This window comes from Lepidochelys olivacea (assembly GCF_965140295.1).
Source record: "Lepidochelys olivacea isolate rLepOli2 genome assembly, chromosome: 7".
NCBI classification, from domain to species: domain Eukaryota; kingdom Metazoa; phylum Chordata; order Testudines; family Cheloniidae; genus Lepidochelys; species Lepidochelys olivacea.
This window is the reverse complement of record NC_140417.1, coordinates 30,106,809-30,128,707: the sequence shown is the minus strand read 5'-3', so window position 1 is coordinate 30,128,707 and position 21,899 is coordinate 30,106,809. Positions and strand designations below refer to the sequence as shown.

At 58.9% G+C, this 21,899-nt stretch overlaps 2 protein-coding genes across 7 annotated transcripts; both read right to left on the bottom strand.

The window, feature by feature from the left end:
* Positions 1-298: 298 nt before the first annotated feature.
* B4GAT1 (beta-1,4-glucuronyltransferase 1) lies at positions 299-4,718 on the bottom strand. The gene is made up of 2 exons (XM_084634734.1): positions 3,519-4,718; positions 299-1,362 (listed from the first exon to the last, which is right to left on the bottom strand). Exons 1-2 carry the CDS (start codon positions 4,599-4,601, stop codon positions 1,171-1,173), a joined length of 1,275 nt encoding a protein of 424 aa, XP_084490860.1. The 5' UTR covers positions 4,602-4,718; the 3' UTR covers positions 299-1,170.
* Positions 4,719-7,371: 2,653 nt separating this feature from the next.
* Positions 7,372-20,499, bottom strand: SLC29A2 (solute carrier family 29 member 2). 6 transcript variants are annotated; one of them, XM_084634019.1, is made up of 14 exons: positions 20,463-20,499; positions 18,103-18,373; positions 15,145-15,253; positions 13,947-14,028; positions 13,485-13,675; positions 12,840-12,979; positions 12,283-12,417; positions 11,968-12,086; positions 11,535-11,619; positions 10,913-11,133; positions 10,594-10,699; positions 10,326-10,411; positions 9,884-10,083; positions 7,372-9,490 (listed from the first exon to the last, which is right to left on the bottom strand). In XM_084634019.1, the coding sequence occupies exons 3-14, from the start codon at positions 15,171-15,173 to the stop codon at positions 9,379-9,381; spliced, it is 1,506 nt and encodes a 501-aa protein (XP_084490145.1). In that variant the 5' UTR covers positions 15,174-15,253; positions 18,103-18,373; positions 20,463-20,499; the 3' UTR covers positions 7,372-9,378. The 6 variants fall into 6 exon arrangements, with proteins under 6 accessions (XP_084490145.1, XP_084490146.1, XP_084490144.1 ...); XM_084634020.1 differs by lacking the exon at positions 20,463-20,499 and adding an exon at positions 19,580-19,601; XM_084634018.1 differs by lacking the exon at positions 20,463-20,499 and adding an exon at positions 18,910-19,283.
* Between the last annotated feature and the right edge of the window lie 1,400 nt (positions 20,500-21,899).

Here is a 21,899-nt window from a genome sequence, read left to right as displayed (position 1 = left end):
GCACAGGACCTCTGGCCCCTTGCCATGGTGCCCAACTGCAATGTTGTCATGGCACCCATGGGACTGCCCCCGTCACCCAAGGGCCTGGAGAGAGGCCAGGGCTGTGTGGCTCTCTGCTCCCCTCTCTCCATCCTGAGCAGCATGGGGTGCATTGGCAGGAGGGTCCCTGCTTTGGCACACCAAGAAGTCAGCACCACCCACCAGTACCATATCTAGTGAGCCAAGCCCTGTGTGGGATAGATAAGTTCCAGCCACGGCCCCCAGCACCACAGAAAGGACCCACAGCAGGACACAGCCATGAGGAGATGCCCCTGGCCTCCACATACTTTATTGTTCTAAGGCTTGCACTCAGGGGGATTGAATGCCAGGCCATTTCCTACAGTGGGGTAAGAGCACTCTGCCAGCCCCATCCAAGCAGCATTGAGCATCTTCATAAATTAAGCCTCATGCCCCCTGCCCTCAGGAGGTAGGTCAGTGCGTTAATTCCCATTTTACAAAAAGGGGAAAGATGAGCTGCAGAAAGGGGAGGGGACTTGGTGGAGGGCAAATAGAATCAGTGACAAAACTGGGAACAGAACCCAGGAGTCCCGACTTTCAGCCCCTCATTCTTTAACCACTAGGGCCTACTCTCCATTCAGAGATAGGGAAAGATCCCACAAGTCCTGACTCCCCACCCCCCTTCTCTAATCCCTATACTAGCTCCCACCCCACAGCCACCTACAGAAAGGGAGAGGGGGATGCTGAGTCCAGAACAGCCCCTTTCTCCCTGCTCAAGAAGGGAAAGAATCATAACAAGGGAGCTGCTGAGGGAGGAAACAGCTGTCCTCTGCCCACACATGCCGGAGCGGGAGGTCCTCTGTTCTGACAGCCTGCTGTTCAATGGGAAATTGGGGAGGAGAATGCTGAAGTATATTGGGGGAGGAGATACAGGAATCCATGACCCCAGCAACAGGTTGGGGCAGGTGAAGGATCCAGTGTGATGTAGCTGGAAAGATTCCCCCCTAGCTATAAACCTCTGTCCGATGTGGGGGTTAATGACTCAATGGAAAGGGGGGGCGTTGTAGGCCCAGATTGGGCAGGGCCCCCTAAAAACACTATGACACCAAAGCTACAGATGAAGGGTCATGGGGAAGGCAGGTCTGAGGAGCTGTGCCAGAGATGGCAGGACCATCAGCAGCGGTGCATTGAGCTAGGGTACTTCAGCTTCAGCTCCTGCTTGAACTGGCGGAAGAGCACCTTATTGCGCTGATTCTCGGCATCCTTCTGTGCATGGAACTCGCTCGGCACCTTGAAGCCCTTGTGCACCAGGAAAGCATTGTTCAGTACTGAGAAACTGTACCCGGCCACATGGAGCTCACATGCCTGTGAAAGGGAACAGGAGAGCTGTGAAGGAGAGACCAGGGTAATCCCCATCCCCACCAGACTCTGAAATCTGTTACATTGAGGGCTGAAAAGCAGCCACCTCTAGAGTGGAGTGCAGGGGCTATTTATACTGGGATCATTCTCCTGGGACTAAGATGCAGCCACCTCGGGGGTGAGGCACTGGAGCTGTTTTATACAAGGATCCCTCACCCAGAGCTCGGATACAGTGTGGGATGTGGGGGCTATTTCACAGCTTCACAGAGCACTACAGTTCAGCACAGGAAGTGGAAATTCTCCACTGGATGGAAACTGTAGGAAAAGGGACAAATGGTTGTTAGTAAGCACAAGGGGCCAAGGCTCATTTTACATCTCACTGGACAGATCGCACTTCAGGGTGTACAGCAACCCCGGTGCAGCCCTGGCATTGGGAACAGTACTGACTGTAAGGTGAAAGCACCTCTTACTGAACCCCCCACCCTGCTTCCTGCAGCACATTGCCCCCTACATTGTGCTGTTTCTCCCCCCAGCCAGTAAATACCCATGACCTAGGGCTGGATCAGGGCCAAAGCCCCTTTGCCAGGAAGGAAATATTCACTTCTTACACCTTGCCCAGGTGTCTCACAGGGTCATGTTTGCGCAGGGCCGGTGTAACCACTAGGCGAACTACACGGCTGCCTAGGGCGCCAAGATATGGGGGCACCAAAAAGCGGTACCCCAAAATATTTTTTTACACTATTGCTTAGGGGCAGGTACCTGTCAGTCTCCAACGCTCGGGCAGTGCCAGGGCCAGCAGCCTCTTCACCTTGGAGTCTCCGCTGCTTGCCCGGCGGCCACTCCTCCTCTCAGGCTCCCCAGCCACTGCTGCCGCGGCCGCCCAGAAGGACGTGGGCGGGGGGCTTCGCCACGGAGGAGGCGCAAGGGGCTGGGCTCGGCTGGGGCCCTGCACCTGCCAGCCGAGAGCAGCAGGAACCGGGTGCCGCTCGGGGGGAGCCAGGTGGTCTGAGCCCAGGGCTGTGGCAGCCTCCACAGCAGCAGGGGCATGCAGGGAGCGTAGGCGCCCTGGGCTCGGGCCGCCTGGCTCCCCCCAGGTGGCACCCGGTTCCTGCTGGTCTCGGCCAGCAGGTGCGGAGCCCCAGCTGAGCCCAGTCCCTTGCATCTCCTCTGCGGCAGTGCCCCCCGCTCGCGTCCTCCTGGGCGGCCTGAGAGGAGGAGTGGCCCCCAGGCAAGCAGGCGAGACTCTGAGGTGAAGAGGCTGCTGGCCCTGGCGCGGCCTGAGCGCTGGAGACTGACAGATACCTGCCCCTGCCCCATCCCGGTACCGCCTGCCCCCCAGCCCAGTGAGCGTTACCTGCCCCACCAGCTTCAGTGCCCTGCCCCATACTGTCAGCCACCCCAAGCTCACTGTGACACCAGCACCCCTTGGCAAAGGGCCCCGTGATCTTCACAAACAGCTGTCACCGCAGGCCTGACAAACTCACTGCACCCCACATGTGTCTTACAGGGCACTTACCCACAAAGAGGAACGTGGAAGGGATCTACACAAAGCTGGTAACTTGTCAAGAGTGAGAATCTTTGTGAGATGTGTGCATGGGTAATATTGAAGGAATAATGTATTTACCTTAAAAGTCTGCTTTACAGACTTGGAGTAGAAATTAGTCACCAGGAGATAATGGCCCTTTGGGGCAAGGGGGATTTGTCACCCTGTCTAACGTGGCTGGCAAGGCTCAATTGTTTAGCTTTGCACAATAGTAAGACTTTGAATGGGACACCACCAGAGGCAATGGCAAACAATTGAAACACCTTAAAGGTAAAAAAGAAACATTACAACAGCCGTTACCCCGTTCTGACAGGCTGTTTATAATGCTAAGTTTACTAGTTTTTGGAGGTTGTCGGGGGTGGGGGGGTGTGCAAGGTGGAAGTTTTGCCTAGGGCTCAAAAGATCCTTGCAGCAGCCCTGTGTTCGGGTGCCCTCTATGAGGCTCAGTGAGCATAACCTGAAGTGCCTAGTGATCAGGAGAGCACCTGGCTGAGACTTCCCAGACTTGTTTCACCCACAGGTCAAGGACACCCTGCTCCATCTCTTGGGGTGGCTGGGTGTATATCTGGGGCTGGCTCCCATGGCACAAATGCCTCCCCATGCCCGGTGAAGCAGGTACCTGGCTGATGCGGTTGAACCCATACTGCTTGAATCTTTCATCATAGGGTGGCACAGAGTTGGCACTGATGTAGAAGGGCTCCCAGGGGTCCCTCCACTCCACGGTGTAGGCAATGTTCAGGGAACTGCCTGGAGGCAGATTCAGCCAGCGTGAGTAGTTGGTCGGGGCCTGGCAGCGTGGGCAGAGCTCCTCGTAGAACGGCCGGATCTCCCCCACCTGATACAGCTGCAGCAGCTCGGCCTTGGCACCTGGGAGGCGCCGGGTGTGCCGGATCTCAAAGGCGGGCACCACGAAGACGCCGGGTGGCCCCTCAGCACCCAAGGTTGCAGCTAGCGCCAGGAAGGCCTCACGCAACCCCTCGCTGGGCAGCATGTCCACGTCCAGCACGAGCGTGTAGTGCCCCGTGGCCGCCCCCCGCGCCACATTGCGCAGCAGGTTGTTGGGGTATGAGGCGTTGGCGCCCAGGGCATAGTTACGCCGGCCCGCCCCGGCCCGGGCCAGCTTGGCGAAGACATCCCCACAGGCCTTGAGCCGGGCAAACTCCGCCCGGTCCTCTAGCTCGGGGAAGGCGGCCAGGTCCCCCGAGTGGCACACCAGGTGGGCCCTCACCAGCTGCCGCACTGGCCCGCACAGCGCCCCCAGGGCGTAGAGCATCAGCGTGGCCAGCCGCACCTCGGCGGGGCCCGGCGCAAAAAGCGCCACGGAGACCGGGCCCTGCCAGCGCCCCACCAGCTCCTGCAGCTGGTGCAGGTTGCTCAGGCTGGTGTGGGTGGCGAGCACCAGGTCGGGCGCCCGCCCCGCCCGCTCCGGGGGCCCCAGCATGTCCGTGTAGATCCGGTACTGCCCGCTGGCATCCAGCCGCCCGCCGCTGGCCAGGGCGCGCTTCAGCTGCCCCTTCTGCTGCTCGCTGGGCCGGCCGGGCGCCTCGCCCCGGCGCCCCCCGAACAGCTCCGAGTAGCGGGAGCGCTGCTGGCGGCCGTGGAGCCCCGAGAGCAGGGACAGGTAGAGCAGCTGCAGCAGGGCCGCCAGCGCCAGCGCCCACAGCAGCGCCTTGAAGAAGGAGCATCTGGCGGGGCCCTGCATCCCCGCTCAGGCCCGGCGCGCCGCGCCCATGCTCGCCAGGGGGGACCGGCGCAGGCAGCTGCAGCTCCCGGCCCTTCCATGCAGCCAGCCGGGGGCCGGGAATGGAGGCGCCCGTCGCTGCGGCAGCGCGCCACCTACCCTAGGGAGGAGCCACTGCAGGCCGGCTCGCCACCGCGCCCCGCCCGCCGGGGACAGGGGGCGCCGGGGGAGTGTCGGGGGAGGGGGGGGGGTTTCTGACCATTGCACGGGACTGGCTCGCGCGCCTCCGGCTGCATCCGGGCCGGGCTCAGACGGGGCAAGGGGCGGACAGGGAGGGGGAGGATGTCCGGGCAAGGGGATGTGTGCAAAAGGCAGCGCAGGGGGAATCAACCCCTCTGCACACAGACCCTCCGCGTCCCGCGCGCTCTTGGCCCCGCTCACACAGTCTCAGGGGTATGGCTGGGATGGCAAGAGAAGCCCAACGTGGGAGACGAGGTGGCCGAGTGGTTAAGGCGATGGACTGCTAATCCATTGTGCTCTGCACGCGTGGGTTCGAATCCCACCCTCGTCGCTCTCTTTTTGGGAAGAAGGTTCAACGTGCATTATTTTCTGGACTGATTCTGGAAGAAAGAGGGTGGGGGATGTTCGCCGCCTTACGGGTATGAGAGCTGCGTCTGCTGTTCAACTTGTCTCATTCTTCCTCCATTCATGCAATAAAGTCTCCTCTCAGCCCCTGGGGTTAAAGCTGGCGGGGAGGGGTGTGCAATAAAATTCCCCCCTCAGTATCAGGGGCCCCAACAGGTGCATTTGGGGTGGGTGAAATGACACACTGGAACCCGGATAGCCCACAGTAGATCGAATGGGTGCGGGGGTCTATTGGGCGGGCGGCTGGGAATTGTATTAGACTCCCCAATACACTGCCCTAGGACTATGAAAGCGAGCTATCCGTGGGGTGCAGGTAGGGCAGCCAACAACCCCTGCCTAGACGAAGGCAGAGGGCAGGGGATCTGTCACTCACCGGAGGGGCCGAATGGGAGACCTCTGGATGGGATAGATGGTCCTCATTCGGGCATAAGTGGGGCCTTGCTGTGTCCTCCCCCTTGAAAGATGTGGAAACTGAGGCAGAGAGCTGGGGAGGAACACACCCAGACAATCAGTGGCTGAAGGGGGACTGGTTTCAGAGTAGCAGCCGTGTTAGTCTGTATTCGCAAAAAGAAAAGGAGGACTTGTGGCACCTTAGAGACTAACCAATTTATTTGAGCATGAGCTTTCGTGAGCTACAGCTCACTTCATCGGATGCATACTGTGGAAACGGCAGAAGACATTATATACACAGAGACCATGAAACAATACCTCCTCCCACCCCACTCTCCTGCTGGTAATAGCAGATCATCTAGTCTGAACTGCTGTATGGTCCAGGCCAGAGACTGCCACTGGTACCCCTGCACTGAGCCCGGTCACTTGGGTTTGATTACAGCATCTTCCCCCAAGGCAGCCAGGCTGGATTTGAAGACCCCAAGAGATGGAGAATCCACCACTTCCCTTGGCAGTTTGTGCTGCTGGTTAATCACCTGTTCTGTTAAAAACGGGTGCCTTATTTCTCCTTGGAACTCGTCTGGCTTCAGTTGTCACCTCTTGGTTCTTGTTTTGCCTTACTCCGCTAGCTTAAAGAGCCTGTCAGTATTCAGTGTCTTCTCCCCATGAAGGTACTTAGACACCTAGATCAAGCCACCTCCTCATCTTCTCTTTGAGAAGCTAAATGGACTGAGCTCCTTTGTCTCTTGCTACAGCATTTTTCCCATTCATTTGTTTGGCTCTTTCTGCAACCTCTCCAATTTTTCAACAGCTTTTTTATAAATGCGGCCCCCAGAGCTCTGTTAGGTCAAAGAGCCGGTGAGTACTTGGCCTTTTGTCCCCAGAAACGTATACAGAGACTGTAATCCAGTCACCTCTCCTTTTTGGTAAGATGAACCGATAAAGCTTTTTAAGTCTCTCTCTCTCTCTCTAATGATTTTGCACACCCCGGGGTGACGTCCATCTAATTTTCTAATGGAGACCAGCCCTTAGCATAAACCAAGCCCAAGACACCAGCCAGGCATCTATAAAATTGATTCTCCAAACCATCTTCAACCACTGGCAGAGCCTGTCCAGCATCTTGTCTCCAATTGTGGCTGATCTCTGATGCTTCAGAGGAAGGGGGCAGGGGGGAATTATGCGTCAGGGAAAAAAAATTCCCTTCCTGACACCTGCAGGGGGTCAGCCGAAGCCCACAAGTATAATTTGATTAGGCAGTGTCAGGGCTGTGGGTCTAGGGAACCATGTGGGTGACTGGGCTGAGGTCTCTGACTGGAGCTGACTAGAGACAGAACTGCTCCTTAGGATCTGGTTTATGGGACTCCTGGTAGGAGGGATTACCTTGAGGGCTAGCTAACCCTTCCACTAGATGGCAGGTACGTATAATGTAAATAACTCACATGGAACAGTCCTAGATCTGCATGGCTCAGCTACCTGCTCCTACCTAGCGTAGGGGGTGGGGGCAGCAGTGGTACTGGGAGAAGGGGGAGATTTTTACACACACACACACACCCTGTCCCCTGCAGTAGTTTAGGCAAAACCAGCAAAGCAGTGCACAGGATGGCACATATCCACACCCAGCCCCACATTGCTATGGGATGGGGACTGTGAGCCTACAGAATACCTGCCCGCTTAGCCTTGGTTTCCCAGTTCCACCACCCCACAATTGCTCTCAGCGGTAAATGGGGAGTTAACCCACAGAGGCCAAGACAAAGCCTTTTAAAAAAACCTCATCACTTTTATCGAAAAAAAAAAATCAAACTTATTAAAAAGAGCAAAAAGCAGCCTATGAAATACAGTAAAACAGCCACCCCAGCCCCACACACACACAATAAAGCCAAAGGGGAAAAATGCCGCCATATCCTTCTCTCTCACAGGGATTTCTATTGCACCTGCCACCATGGTATCTGGGCACATCACAAAATGAACTGAATATACCCTCGTGCCCCAGGGAGGGCAGGGCAGTGCTAATATCTCCATTGTACAGATGGGGAAATTGAGGCACAGAGGCTAAGGGACATGCAGGGAATACAGGGCACAGCAGGGAACCAAACCCAGGTCTGCTGAGTCACCAGACCTGCCCATGAGCCACCCTTGAGCTCTTCCAGTAGCACAAAGCTGCCTGCTAGCAGCTGGGCCATGGCTACTGATGCCTGCTAGAGGAATCACTCCTTTGGCTCGGGAGGTCCAAGGTTCGGATCCAAAAGGGGGCGAATCTAACTACCATAAAGTCCTAAAGGTGCAGAGAAGAATCTGGGGGAAGACACAAAGGGGCAGAGGTTCCAGTGGAGAAATTAAACCTTTATGCACCAGAAAGATAACAACAAAAGAGGTTTCTTTCCCTTCTTTGGACGCTGCAGCAGGCAGTGCCCCAGGGCGCTGCCAGGAGGGGATGTGCCAGTCCTGGGGTGCTCATGGAGACCTGGCTGGCAGGCTGAAGAACTGGGACCAGCAGGGGTTGGGAGGGAAGTCCCTTATCCAGGCCATGAGATTATTGTCCTTCAGCACCTTCCACTAAGGGACTCCAAAGTGCTTTACAAACGCAGATTACTCTGTATGTCGGTTTCCCCTGATGTGACCAGCTCTCAGCCCCTCCCTGAGCCCAGAGTAGAACCCAAGAGTCCTGGGTCTCAGCCACACCTACTCTACTATTATTTATCTAGCACGTAAGGCAGGGGGGTTCTCAAACTGGAGGTCGTCGTGAGGTTATTACATGGGGGGTCATGAGCTCTCAACCTCCACCCCCAAACCTCTAGTATTTATAATAGTGTTAAATACACAAAAAAGTGTTTTTAATTTCTAAGGGGGGTTCGCACTCAGAAGCTTGCTGTGTGAAAGAGGTGACCAGGACGGAAGTTTGAGAACCACTGACCTAAAGCATAGTAGGCACTTTAGAGCCCAGACAAGACCTTGCTCCAAAGAGTTTACAATCAACTGGCCAGCATGTGCCTCCCAGAGCTGGGGACAGAACCCAGGTGTCCTTGCTCCCATCTCCTGTCCTACCCATTAGGCAATATTCCCTCTAAAGGCATTTGCCAGTCAGGAGCCAAGACCCTTATGGGGGTCAGGAGAGAGGGGATATTTAACCCTTTAGAGCCCAGCCAGCAGTCTGGCTTGGATGTGCATTTCTGCAGCAGATGCAAAGCCCCAGCAACCCTTGGGGTCCTCTCCTTCCTCAACCCCAGGGTGAAGGGGCAGGAGTTGGAGACAGAACCCAGGAGTCCTGGGCTCTAACTGAATCTCCAGGCAAAGTGGTATGCAATGGTGTCCCTTTGTGTAACCCATGACACCTCATGGGCTCAGGCCCCCAACTTGGGCTCAGGAGCCAGCCAAAATCAGCCCAGGAGCCCCACAAATAAATACATTAAAAACCCAGATATCTCTTTACATTAACCCTTTCCTCCCCCTCCACACCATTCTATAGACATTCCCTTTGCTGGAATTCCTATGGAATGGTGGTGGGGGGCAACCCCTGATGGGGTATCTGCCTTGCAACAGGAGACTTGGGGGGATGGGGGGGGAGACAGGATACTAATCTTTACACCCACCAGGCTGAGATGATGCCCATGGAAGGAAAGGGGGAAGTCAAGAGGTACCAGCCCCCCTCCTATGCAAAGCCCCCCTGTCCCTCCTATTCCAAGCCCCCCAGTTTGATGGGGTGCACTCAGACGAGCCGCTGGTGATGGTGGATGCTGCAGAAAGATGAGGGGATGGATCTGAGGGCTCATAGCAGGGCCTTGAGGAGGAAGGAGAGCCCCGCCCCACACGACAGCCCTAGTGCCAGGAAGAAGGTCATGATGGCTCCAGCCAGCTCGCTCTCCTGCGGCAGCACCTGCCTATGGGGCGAGAGAGGACACAGCTGAGAACCACACACCACTCCCCAACATGCAGAGAAACCCAGCACTGAGACGCAGCCACTTCTCGGGTGGGCTGTGAGAGCTGTTTACATCAGGATCCCTCTCCTTGAGCTGAGATGCCACTCTGACCGCGCTGGGAGAGCGCCCCCTACAGACCTCCCCCTGCAGTGCAGCACAGCACCCCTCTAAACAACACTGGGGCATTGGGCTCAGCACCGACTGCGAGGAGAGAGCACCCCCTAGAAACCTTCCCCACCCTGTTTCCTGCAGTTCAGAAAAGCGCTCCCTCGCAGCACACTGGGGCATTGCGCTCAGCACTGACTGCGCTGGGAGAGCGCCCCCTACTGAGCCCCGACCCTGGGCAGCACTCACTTGGGGGCGAGGCACATGGTGAGCGAGACGAAGTAGCCATTGGAGAGGGAGAAAGGCAGCATGAAGAGGATGAACCAGGCATCCTGGTGGAAGAGCACGGGCAGGCGGGTGCGGGGCTCGGCCTGGCACAGCATCAGCAGAGGCACAAACAGGAAGCGCAGGCCCACCAGCAGGGGGAGTAGCCATAGCCTCTTCTCTGGCTGGAGAGCAGCAAGGGGGGGGGGGGGGGGGGAGTCAGAGTGGGAGGGAAACCTGGCAATCATGGGCTAATCTCCCCCATGCAGACCCAGTGCAGGATTGTGCCCCCCCAACGTCACCCACTCCATTAAGCCCTCCCTTTGCCCCAAAGGTTCACCGCCGATGGAGGCTGCCGATTCCCCCCCCCCCCCCCCCCGCCAATGAGTGCAGAGCTTGGCCAGGGGCTGGGTGTCCCCCCACTCACCCAGAGGCAGCATGAGGTGACGCTGCGGCCCATCCAGTCCATCACGTTGAACAACAAGAAGCAGCAGACAGGGGTGAAGAACTCACCTGCGTGAAGGGGGGAAGAGTTGGGGAACAGGACATGAGGCTTTCATCTCTAGGGAGCGCCTGCTCCAGCCCAGCCCTGGGGCATCAAATCACAGCACCACCCAGAGCCAGGGATTCACGCCAGGAGTGCTGGCTCCCAGCCCCCCATGTTCTGACCGTGAGACCCCACTCCCTATACTCACTCCACTGCCTGCTCTCCGAGGTGCTGGTGACGGTAGCAGTGATGGCAGGGAACACGGACAGGGTGACAGTGAAAACCATGACAATGCAGAGTGCCAGCAGCCAGATCTGCGGGGGGGTGGGAAGACAGTCAGAGCCAGCTGGGCCCCACCCCCAATAGCTCCAGAACCCCTCAATGAGACGCAGCTGCCTGCAGGGGGTAAGGCAGGGGCGGTTTACCCAGGGATCCCTTGCCTGGCACTGAGATGCAGCTACCTCTGGGATGGGGCATTGGGGCTGTTTATAGGGTACCACAGGGACTCTTCCCCCAATCCCCCTTACCTTTCGGAGCACACCGAACACCGACGGTCTCTCTGGTCCCGGCCCCCTGTTCTGGGAATTGGCGGCAGTCCCATTGTGCAGGGCGAAGGCTCCCTTCCCGGAGCTCTCCACGCTGATCTCTTCCAATGTCCTGAACGACCCGTTAACCATTCCCACCATTGGCTTCTCCGGGCCCTGCGGCTCCTCCCCAGGCCTCTCCAACTGGTCCCCACTCTGTTCCTCTGGGGACACAGGGAAGAGAGGCAGTGTACAGAGATCCCAGAGGTCTTCAGCTAGCCTGGGCATAGCGAGGGGTTTGGACACCACCCTTTGCAGCGCGAGGGCGTATGATAAAGTGCCTGGGTGTACCAGGGGGTGTGACACCCCATACGGCGTGCAACAGGGTCTGTGTGCAAGGTGTCAGCACAGAACGTGGGCACATGAGGAGCCGGGGCAAGGCGGGTGAGCACAGCACGTGGGCACATGAGGAGCCGGGGCAAGGCGGGTGAGCACAGCACGTGGGTGTGAGCGGCCTCATCTGCCCACTCGCACCCTGCCCCCCAATGAGCCCTCTCCCAAGCTGCGGGCAGCGAGGTGTCCCCCTGCTGCAAAGGGCCCTATAGCTCCCCAGGGCCTAGCGTACCAGGGCCCAGCAGCCCAGCCTTGGTCTCCAACTCATTGCGTGGGTCACGCTGCCAACTCCGCTCCATGTAGTGACGGAAGAAAGCCTGCAGGGGGCGACAGGACAGGAGCAGGTCTGTGTAAGGGGCACACATCTGACCCCAGGGCACCACACCCATGTCCCTACAATCCCCCCATTGCTAATACACAACCCCCCGGCTGTTACACACTGCCCCCCACTCCCCCAACAGCCCCATCCCAAAGCCCTAACCTCCCCCACATGGGTCCAGCCAGCTAGGGACACTGCTGGGACACTGCTTTTATAAGTCCCCAACCCTCTGGGGCCTGGCACACCCACACCCACTGCTTGCATCCCCAGCCGGCTTGGAGCCAGCGCCCCCCAGAGGGGAAAGTCCCTATGCCACATTCCCCGCCCTGGCAGTAGAGCATCTCACCATACGGGGCAGCATCAGATAGCAGACAATGGAGATCAGGGTCCCGACACAGGGGGTGATGAAGTAGCTCAGGGCAGACGTCTGCGCATCCACACCACCTGAAACAGCCAGCACAGCACCTGGAGCAAGAGCGCGCAGACAGCACGATGGAGCGCTGAGCCCAATGTCCCAGTGCAGCACTAGGGGGCGCTGTGCTGCAGGGAGGGAGGACTCAGTAGGGGGCGCTCTCCCCTCACACTCAGTGCTAGGGCTGGGGCTCAGTTGGGGAGCAGGAGAGGGGCTGCGGGTGGCGAGGCGGATCCCCGTCATACTCACTAGCCATGGAAAGCAGCATGGCACTGGCGGCGAAGGTCCCGGCCATGCCCTGGCCGCTCAGGAAGCATGTGCTGTAGCCCTGGGGCAGGGTGCCCAGCTGCCCGAACAGGCTGCCTTGCAGGACGGCGCAGAAGGCTAGGTAGAGACACAGTGGGTCAGAACTGCCCCCACGGCCCCGGGGACCCCCAGTGCCATGGGAGGAGGAGGCGGGAATACTGAGCCCAACCCCCTCCCTGCCAATCCCCTGGGAGTTAACCCTTAGCTTCCCCCCACACACAAAAAATACACCATGCCCTCGCTGCCCCCTCCCCCACACCATCATCAGTCGCATCTCCCACGTGGGTGCACAACCCCATCACGGACCCCCCCAGCTCCCTTTTGGCTCCAATTCCCCTGCACTCAGTGGGCTGAGAGTCACTGTATTTGGCCCCATAGGGGCACAATGGAAGGAGAAGCTTTGCAGACCCGCTCCCCACCCTCCCAAGCCAACCAGCCCCTCAGCCTTGGGGCTCCGGAGAGGGGAAAGCCCCTGTGTCCCATTCCCCGCCTCCACTCACAGTTAATGAACCACACAGAGCCTATGGTGATGGAGAAGAAGCTGTGGGGGGGCATTTCCACCCTGACCAGCACGGCCGTGAGGATGAAGAGGAGGAGGATGCCACTCATGCTGCCGAGGACCCGCACCTTGTCCGGGATGCTGCGGGGGGAGGGGGAGCAGGTCAGAGCCCCAGGGGTCTCACCCATCACTCCGGGGCTGACTCAATGTTGGGCCGCTGGTGCCTTGTTGCCCCATCAGCCCCGACTGCAGGGGGGCCAGCTCAATGAGACCACAGGGGTGTGTGGGAGGGAGAGGGACCCTCTGGCTTCCCTGCTAGCCCCTGCGGTGGGGATGGGGCACTGGTGCTGTTTATAAAGGGACCCCACCCATCCCGGTGCTGAGGTTGTCAGGATTAGAAGCCCCTGGAACTGCAGGGGGCTGCGGGTCAGAGCTAGGGGTGAGTGGGGGAGCCTGAGGCTGGGATCGCAAGGGGCTGGAGTCAGGACTGAGAGGCACTGGCAGAGCTGGGAGGAGGGGGAACCCCGGGCTGGGGTCAGGACTGAGATGCCCCGGCAGAGCTGGGGGGTAGGGACGAGCCCCGGGCTGGGATCGCAGGGGGCTGGGATCAGGACTGAGAAGCCCTGGCAGGACCAAGGTCTCTCACCATTGGTAGAGGAAGGAGTTGAGCAGGGTGAAGAGAAGCAGCGGAAGCTGGGAGAGCAGCGTGAGCCAGTTGTTGAAGTCAAAGTCATCCCGGGCTGGGGCTGGCTGCGTCCCAGAGCTGTTCCCCCAAGAGCTGTTTCCACCCAGGCCCACGGACAAGCTGGTCCCCACAATTAGCCGGGCCTGGAAATACTGTGGGGTAGAGACGAGGTGAGATGGGGCTGCAGCCCTGCTGCCCACACAGCCCCAGGGGCACCTCCCACACTGAGCCACCCTCCCCTAAGCCCCGGCAAAGACCCCCACATGCAGGGCTGCACACCTGTCCCCCCAATGCTCCCCCTCCCTTAGCCCAGCACCCCACTTCCCCTCCTCCTCCCCGCAGCACTGTACCTGCCCCTTGCCTACACCAGCCCCCTCAGCCCCTCCCATCCCCCCAGAGCTCCATGGCACTCAGGGTCGGTACCGGGATGGCCGTGATGAAGAAGTTCCAGGGCAGGAGGGTGCCCAGACCCAGGATGAAGATGATGATTCCTACAGCATGAAACCTGGGGGAAGAGACACCATCACCATGGGAACAAGGCCTTCCCCCTCTAGGGGGCACTGGCTCTGACCCCGCCCCAGGCTGGTGGGGGACTGGCATCTGGGGCATTTCCCTTCTGTGGGCACAGAGAGGGACTCAGTCTTGGTGGCACGTTCAGTCCCCGGTCAGCCAGCTGGGGCTCCCTCCTGAGGGACTGGGCTGAGCCCAGCAAACTTGCCTCAGATGGGGCCCCGATTGGGGATGGTTTCCATTTAGGACCCAGCTATGTGGGGTGCAGGGACTAGAATCCTCATGGACCTCCCTGCTCCAATCCAGGCTACCAAGCCAGGCACCCTCCCCGCCTGCCACCACCCTCTTTCCTGGCTCTGCTGCTCACACCTGGACAGGTAAATCTCTTTCCCAACTCAGAGATCTGCAATTCTCCACCCACTCCTCCCCCAAGCTGCCCCCAGAGTGGGATGGGGTGGGGACTGCACACTGCCTTACGTCCGAGCCAGGGATAGAACCCAGAGTCCCCTGGCTGCCAGCTCTCCCCTCCTCCACCTGCCCGCTCTAACCCACCATACCCCACTCCCCTCCCAGAACTGGGGATAGAACCCCGGAGTCCTGGCTCCCAGCCCCCATCTGCTTGAACCACTAACCCCACTCCCCTTGCTCTGCAGTCATTTCTCATTAGCTCCAGGGAGCACTGACTGCATAGCTAATGGGGGTCCCCTCCCTGAGGGCCTGCGGGGATGGGTCAGGGTGGTGGTGTTAGGCATGGTCCGCGGCTCGACCCCTCCTCCTGCCCCCATTATGGGCGGGTTCAGGGAGCACGAGTGCCTTGGTTTGACCAAGGTTTTACCGAGTGGGCAGGGTGGCCACTTATCTCCCACCCTGCTCCTTTACTCCCAGGGTGTCCATGGGGCAGCCCCTTTCCCTCCCCAGCCCACACATGAGTCTGGCACAGAACCCAGGTATCCTGACTCCCAGCTTCTCTCACCCCTCCCCACCTGAGCCCCACAGGACACAGCCCCTGGGGGATGGTGGTCCCAGAGTACGTCCCCTGCCCAGGCAGAGCTCCACCCCCACACGGAGGGTGCCCAGGGTCTGTTGTTGGCAAAGGGGAGCTGCCACTCACTGGTCCTTGGGCATGTCCTGTCGAGCCATCTGGGTACTGCGGGGGATGTCTCCGGGCCTTGTGGGGAGGGAGGGGGCAGTGGACAGCCCTGGCTGGTTCCCTGCAGCACCTAGAACAAAAAACTCTTAATAACAGGGAGGGAGCAGCCCTCAACCCACCAAGGAGCCCTGGGGGATAGAAAAACACAACCCATGGAGGGGGGATGGGCTTAAGGAGAAACCTGCTCATACAGGGGCCTCACAGGGAGGCTCCCAGCTCCGCTGTGGAAGGCAGGTGAAGACAGAGGCCAGCTAACCCCAGGAACAGAAAAAACAGCCCTTGGGTACCCACGTTTCCTTCCAAAGCTAGGATAGGCCCCAGGAACATGGACTCCTGTCCCAGCCCCTGTCCCCTCCCAGAGCTGGGATAGAACCCAGGCTCCTGCCCCTAACTCACTAGACCTCACTCTGCTCCTCAAGCTGGGCATAACACCCAGGAGTTCTGGCTCCTGAGTGCCCCCTACTGAGCACCCTGCAGCACAGCACCCCCCAGCTCCGCACTGGGGCATCGAGACCAGCACACACTGTGATGGGAGAACACCCCCTACCAAGCCCCCATGCACTCCTGCGGCACTGCACCCCCAGCAATGCTCGGGGGCACTGCATCCAGCAGTGACACCTAGGGGAGAATGCCCCCTACAGAGACCCTGCCCTGTTCTCTGTAGGACAGCGCCCCCTAGTACCAACTAGGGGCATTGGGCCAGCAGTGACTGTGAGGGGGGGAGGCCAGCGCAGCGCCCCTAGCACCAGGCCTGCTTGTGAGATTCTCCACCGCATCTCAGCGTGGAGCAGGCATATTTTGAGTCAATGGCGAGGGGGGAGTGACTGTCAGTGCCTCCCAGCGCTGGCAGCAGACCTGGCCCAGGCTTTATTCTATACAGAGCTCCCATTACCTGCTGGGAATCGGCAGAGCATACCGCTGGCAAACAGCCACAAGTCCCTTCCCTAGCCTGAGGGCCCTGCCTTTGCCTGAGGCATCTCAAGCCCGAAGGACGTGTCCCAGCCTTGATTCAGGTTGTGTCTGTGGTGGGGATGAGGCTACAAGCTGCTTTCGCAGTTGTCAGTCAGTTGGGGGTGCCTCTAGGTTCCCCTCTGACAAGCTAAAACAAAACATCACTCCAGCCTGCACAATCTAAACTGAGGGTTTTAACAGGAGACTTGTCTGCACTTTGAAATTTACCAAAATCTCTTCGGGACTGCTCAGCCAATGGTCAAATTAAGACATCAGACCGAACCAGAGAATTCCCTAGGCAGGGTTGGGAGCCTGACACTTCCCATTATAGGACGCTATTGTTAAGTGCTTAAAACTTTGCTAGACTTTAACCAGACAGGCTGAAATTTCACACTCATGTCATCAGGCCAAATATTTTGGGAAAATTTCAGCCAAAACAGCTCCGCCATCTTCAAGAATGAGGTTAGGGAACAATGTATGGTTTTGCCCATGTTAACTATATATACACATATTTTGGAGACCTTTACTTTGGCTCTAGCATCCCCATGCTTTGCAGCAGGGACTTTATTTGGCAGAGTGGGCTGTCTGCCAGGGCTGTGCCTTTTGCAATCCCCTCGAAAATCCATCTACCCAAATTTGAAAATATTGCAGTTCACATGTGCTCAGTAGAGCCTCCTTAGAGCTTAACTAACATTTCTAAGAATCCATCCTCACTGGGCATGCTCCATCCTCACAGAGGGCTTGAGCATTCTCCCTCCAGCTCAGGTCTATGGGGCAAAACCAGACCTTTTCCAGGCACTGGAACTGAGAGCCTCTCTCTCTTGGGCGGTCAGTGGGCCCCTTACTGGCACCCAGGCAGAGCGGAGGAGTAAATCACCCAATTCAAATACAGAGGGGACAAGATCCAGATCAGGGGGAATGAAAGGAGTAGACTGGGACAAGGAGCTGGAGGATCAGAGGTCTGCGGAGTGGAGATTGGGACTGACTAGGTGAGGCGAATGGGAGTGGGACAGATTGGAGGGGAGGGGACAGAAGGGGTCAAGCTTGAGGAAAAGGGGCAAGAGCCAGGATCACACTCCTCCCTAGAGCTTGGAATAGAACCTGAGAATCCAGGGTCTGCTGACAGCTGAGGAATGGTGAGACAGCTGTGAAATACACTGGCAAAGTATCCCCCCTCCCCCCGGGCCACATAGAAGAGAACAGCTATCAATTACTCAATAAGCTCAAGCGGCAGGGACTCCCTGCTGATGACCCATGTGGGTGTCAATAAGATGCCAAATGATAGAATTGGCATTTTTTTTAAAACCTAGTCAATTACACAAAAAAAATGGCGTGAAAAGAACATTAGCAAGGTTGGAAGGTCAAGCACTAGGAAGTTCCAGAATTAAGGTTGCCCGTGCAGCCTCAATTCAGCCCCTTGTGCGTATTGGATCTGATAGTCTTTAACCACAGTCTGTTTTTCCACACAAGCCCCTGCTGCATTCAGCACACAGGCCGGACCTGCTCTGGGGATGAATTAGAGGTGTGTGGTGAAGGAGGCTGTTGTTCGTGGGACCCTGCCTCCTTTGTTGTAGCAGCTGGCAGGTGAGCAGTGGAGGAGGCAGGGGACTGCAGGGAGAGGAAGGAGGGGCTCATTATTCAAGTAGGTGAATGCTGCTGTGGAGCACTGGAGTCTGCCCCTGCCTCTGCCACCGAGTTCCTGCGGGCTGCCGGGCAAGTCACTTCACCCAGACTTTAGTGATTGCTAATTGTGTGTTCCTCATTTTCTGGGTGTCTGACTTGAGAGCTTAGGGTCTGATCTGCAGAAGCGCTGAGAACTCACCGCTGCAATTGAAATCAGTGGGAGCTGAGGTTTGAACACATGTTGTTCTATGTAATGCTAATGGCACTGAAGAAACAGATTGTAGCTGACTCAGTGGGTACCCAAAATTAGTGGATACACTTGACCCTAATCGCTCAGTGCCTCACCTGTAACATGGGGGTAATACCCGCCTCTCGCTTATAGAAGTGTTGAGAAGATAAATTCATCAATATTGGACAAGCTCTCAGATACTCTATTTCTGCACGCCATAGAAAAGCCCAGGAGGAAATCAGCAATTCTCTATTCAGGGCAGGGGCTGGGTGGTGTACCCAGGAAGAAGGCCTGGGCACCCATCGAACAGTGAGGAGGAAACAAAATATTGAAGAGCCGCTTGTTTGACTGGCCAGAGGTCACCTGAGCACTGAATGAAGCAGGGTCCTGTGGAGGAAAATAGCATACCGTCATGAAGTTAAAGCCTGTAACATAATGCAGACACCCAGGAGGGCTGGACGCTTTCACTCATAGGGTTTGTATTACTTTGATGCTGCAAATTGTTAAAGTGATGTACCCCTTGTGTGGCTGCAGCTGTCCTGGCACAGAGGTGCATCTAGCACCCACATGGTGCCCTGTTTTCGAACAATGACATTGATTGAGACTAACCAGGAAGAAAAATACCAGAACTTCCCCCCACCACACTCTCCCAAGTCACCCCCCCATACCATCATGCACACACTCTGTAGCCACACACCAACACCCCCCATATTCACTCTGTACACTGCTATGACACCCCTCATTGCCCCCCAAACCTCCCCACAGGAGGGGAACCGAACCTCCCCGACAATCCAGCCACCCCCCACTGCAGACACCCCCGAAGTCCCAACAGCACACTCCAACTGCCCCCTTTACCACCCCTCTGAGGCACCCCGACAATGCAGACCCCCCCCCAAGCCAGTGACCCCCAGCACAGCCATTACCCTCTATCTCCGGCTGAAATGCCTCTGCACTCCCTCAAGGGCAAAGGGGAGAGTCCTGCCCCCTTACAAAGCCCCCGAGGTCACACGGGGAACGTGTCTTCCGGCTGCGCCGCAGCGCTGCCCAGTGCGACCACGTGTGAAAACGGAACCGCTACGCTGCAGGGGGCAGCGACCTGGTACCGGGCGGCCAGAGGGGTCGGGACCGGTTTGTTCCCTTCGCCCCAGCCCCGCCAGCGGCCCCGCGGAGCCGGCCGGCCGGACCCCCCAGCATGGGGGGTGGGAGAGGGAAGCAATCAGCCGGGCTGCGGCTCCATGGCCCCAGCTAGCGCAGCCCAGTCTCCGTGCGGCGGCTGGTGTGCGCCGGAAACAGCCCAGCCCAGCCCAGCCCCGCATCCACTTGCCGCCTCGCCCCGCCCCCGGGGTCCCCTAGAGAAGGGTCCGGACCCCAGCGGCCCTTCCCGCCGGCCGGGGATTGGCTGGGCCCTGGCCGGGGCGGGGGTCACTGACACCCCACGGAACACGCAGCGCCGGGGAGCGGAGCAGTTTTAGCCTGGGCTAGCCCCGCCCCCTGGGATCGCCCCCGCCCCGGGAAGGCGCGTTCCAAAGGGTGACGCTGCCCGCGGTAGCACCCCCCCGCCTGGTAAATCTGACACAGCCCGTCCCGACTCACCTGGGCTTAGGGGAGAGGGAGCTGAAGTGGAAGGAAATCGGGTTTAGCGACATGGTCCTCGGATCGGGGGCGGTGAGGTCCCTGCTCTGGGGCGCTGCCCCCACCCCGTGCCCGGATCGCTGGGGGGTCCCCGCTCTGGGGCGCTGCCCCCACCCCGTGCCCGAATCGCAGGGAGGTCCCCGCTCTGGGGCGCTGCCGCCACCCCGTGTCTGGATCGCAGGGGGGTCCCCGCTCTGGGGCGCTGCCGCCACCCCGTGCCCGGATCGCAGGGGGGTCCCCGCTCTGGGGCGCTGCCGCCACCCCGTGCCCGGATCGCAGGGGGGTCCCCGCTCTGGGGCGCTGCCGCCACCCCGTGCCCGGATCGCAGGGGGGTCCCCGCTCTGGGGCGCTGCCGCCACCCCGTGCCCGGATCGCTGGGGGGTCCCCGCTCTGGGGCGCTGCCGCCACCCCGTGCCCGGATCGCAGGGGGGTCCCCGCTCTGGGGCGCTGCCGCCACCCCGTGCCCGGATCGCAGGGGGGTCCCCGCTCTGGGGCGCTGCCGCCACCCCGTGCCCGGATCGCAGGGGGGTCCCCGCTCTGGGGCGCTGCCGTCACCCCGTGCCCGGATCGCAGGGGGGTCCCCGCTCTGGGGCGCTGCCGTCACCCCGTGCCCGGATCGCAGGGGGGTCCCCGCTCTGGGGCGCTGCCCCCACCCCGTGCCCGGATCGCAGGGAGGTCCCCGCTCTGGGGCGCTGCCGCCACCCCGTGCCCGGATCGCAGGGGGGGTCCCTGCTCTGGGGCGCTGCCCCCCATGCCCGGATTGCGGCGGGGCTCCGGGCACCCCCCTGTGGTGCACAGAGAGGCCCTGTTCCCGGGAGGCGGGCAGTGCCAGGCGCTCACTCACCTCCACTTGTTGTTGTTCTTGGTACTTCCCGTTCCCGCCAAAACATGGAAATTTTGACGGGGGGCGGGGCCAGGCTGCATTCTCCAATCACAACCCCCCTACCCCCTCGACCCCTCCTTCTCCAGTCACATCCCACTCCCCTGCAAACCGCTTCCCACTGTAGCTGCCCTGAGCGCCCCGTCCCCAGTCACACACTGCTCCCCCTGGATCCCAGCGGCTCCTGCTGGGACTCTGGGAAAGGGGGTCTCTGCCCTGCTCCACCACTCACCCTGATTGGTGACCTCAGGTAATTTCCTTCCCCTCTCGGTGCCTCAGTTTCCCCCTCCGCTTTTGTCTGTCCGGACTGTGAGCTCTTTGAGGCCAGGACTGTCTCTCCCTGTGTCTCTGTGCTGGGCCCATGGGGCCCCTGGTTCACTCAGCACCCAGCACACTCTTCGCAATGTAGGGCTGGAAGAGACCATGAGAGGTCAGCTAGTCCAGCCCCCTGCACTGCAGCGGGCTCCAGGGAGGTCCCTGATAGATGTTTGTCCAACCAGGTCTTAAAAACCTCCAGTGATGGGGATGCCACAACCTCCCTGGGGGACCTGTTCCGGGGCTTAACTAGCCTTGGGGTTAGCAAGTTTTCCTGAATGTCAAATCTCAATTTCCCTTTCTGCAAACTAAGCTGATTACTTGTCCCATCCTGGTGGTCACAGAGAACAACTGATCACCATCCTCTTTATAACAGCCCTTAGCATAGGTGAACCCCTTTATCTGGTCCCCCTTCCGTTGTCTTTTCTCAAGACTAAACGGGCCCAATTTTTAAAAACTTGCCTCACGGGCCGGGTTTTCTAAACCTCTCATTGTTTCTGTTGCTCTCCTCTGGGCTCTCTCCAATTTGTTCACATCTTTCCTGCTGTGCAGCACCCAGAACTGGACACAGCTCTCCAGCTGAGACCTCCCCAGTGCCCGGCAGAGTGGGGCAGTTACCGCCCGTGTCCTACATACAACACTTCTGTTAATACATCAGTGATGGGGCAACATCCCCGAACACACACCCATGTGGCACAACACAGCCTTGCGGAGGCACTGCCCTCTATTGCCCCCATCCCACCTCATCCACCTCTTGTTAGAAGCCACTCTCCAGCTGGAGTGTTTAAACAGGGGTTCCCTTGTGAGGGGTCTCGTTTCTTACAGCATGTCAAATTAGTCCTTAAGCCCTCAGGTCCCAGCCTTGTTTCTGGGCTTCCACAGCCCTCCTTGGGGTCTGACTGATCATTCAGGTCAGCTGTAGCCTTCAATCAAACTCTCTGCACAGCCCCTTTTAATCCTGTCCTTTCCTGCAGGGCTGGGAGAGGTAACAAGCAAGCAGCTATCTCCTAGGGACATCTCTTTCCAGCTGTCTGTTTCTGCACCCATACACAGCCCCTGGGCTCTCTAGTGACTCTTCTTTTTTAT

Coding starts and splice junctions, on each gene's coding strand:
- B4GAT1 (XM_084634734.1), bottom strand. CDS start 4,601: ATGCAGGGCCCCGCCAGATGCTCCTTCTTCAAGGCGCTGCTGTGGGCG. Junction 1,363..3,518: donor GGTTCAACCGCATCAGCCAG/GTACCTGCTTCA, acceptor TCCCTTTCACAG/GCATGTGAGCTCCATGTGGC.
- SLC29A2 (XM_084634019.1), bottom strand. CDS start 15,173: ATGGCTCGACAGGACATGCCCAAGGACCA. Junction 13,676..13,946: donor TCTTCATCACGGCCATCCCG/GTACCGACCCTG, acceptor TCTACCCCACAG/TATTTCCAGGCCCGGCTAAT. Junction 10,412..10,593: donor CTCGGAGAGCAGGCAGTGGA/GTGAGTATAGGG, acceptor CCCTTCACGCAG/GTGAGTTCTTCACCCCTGTC.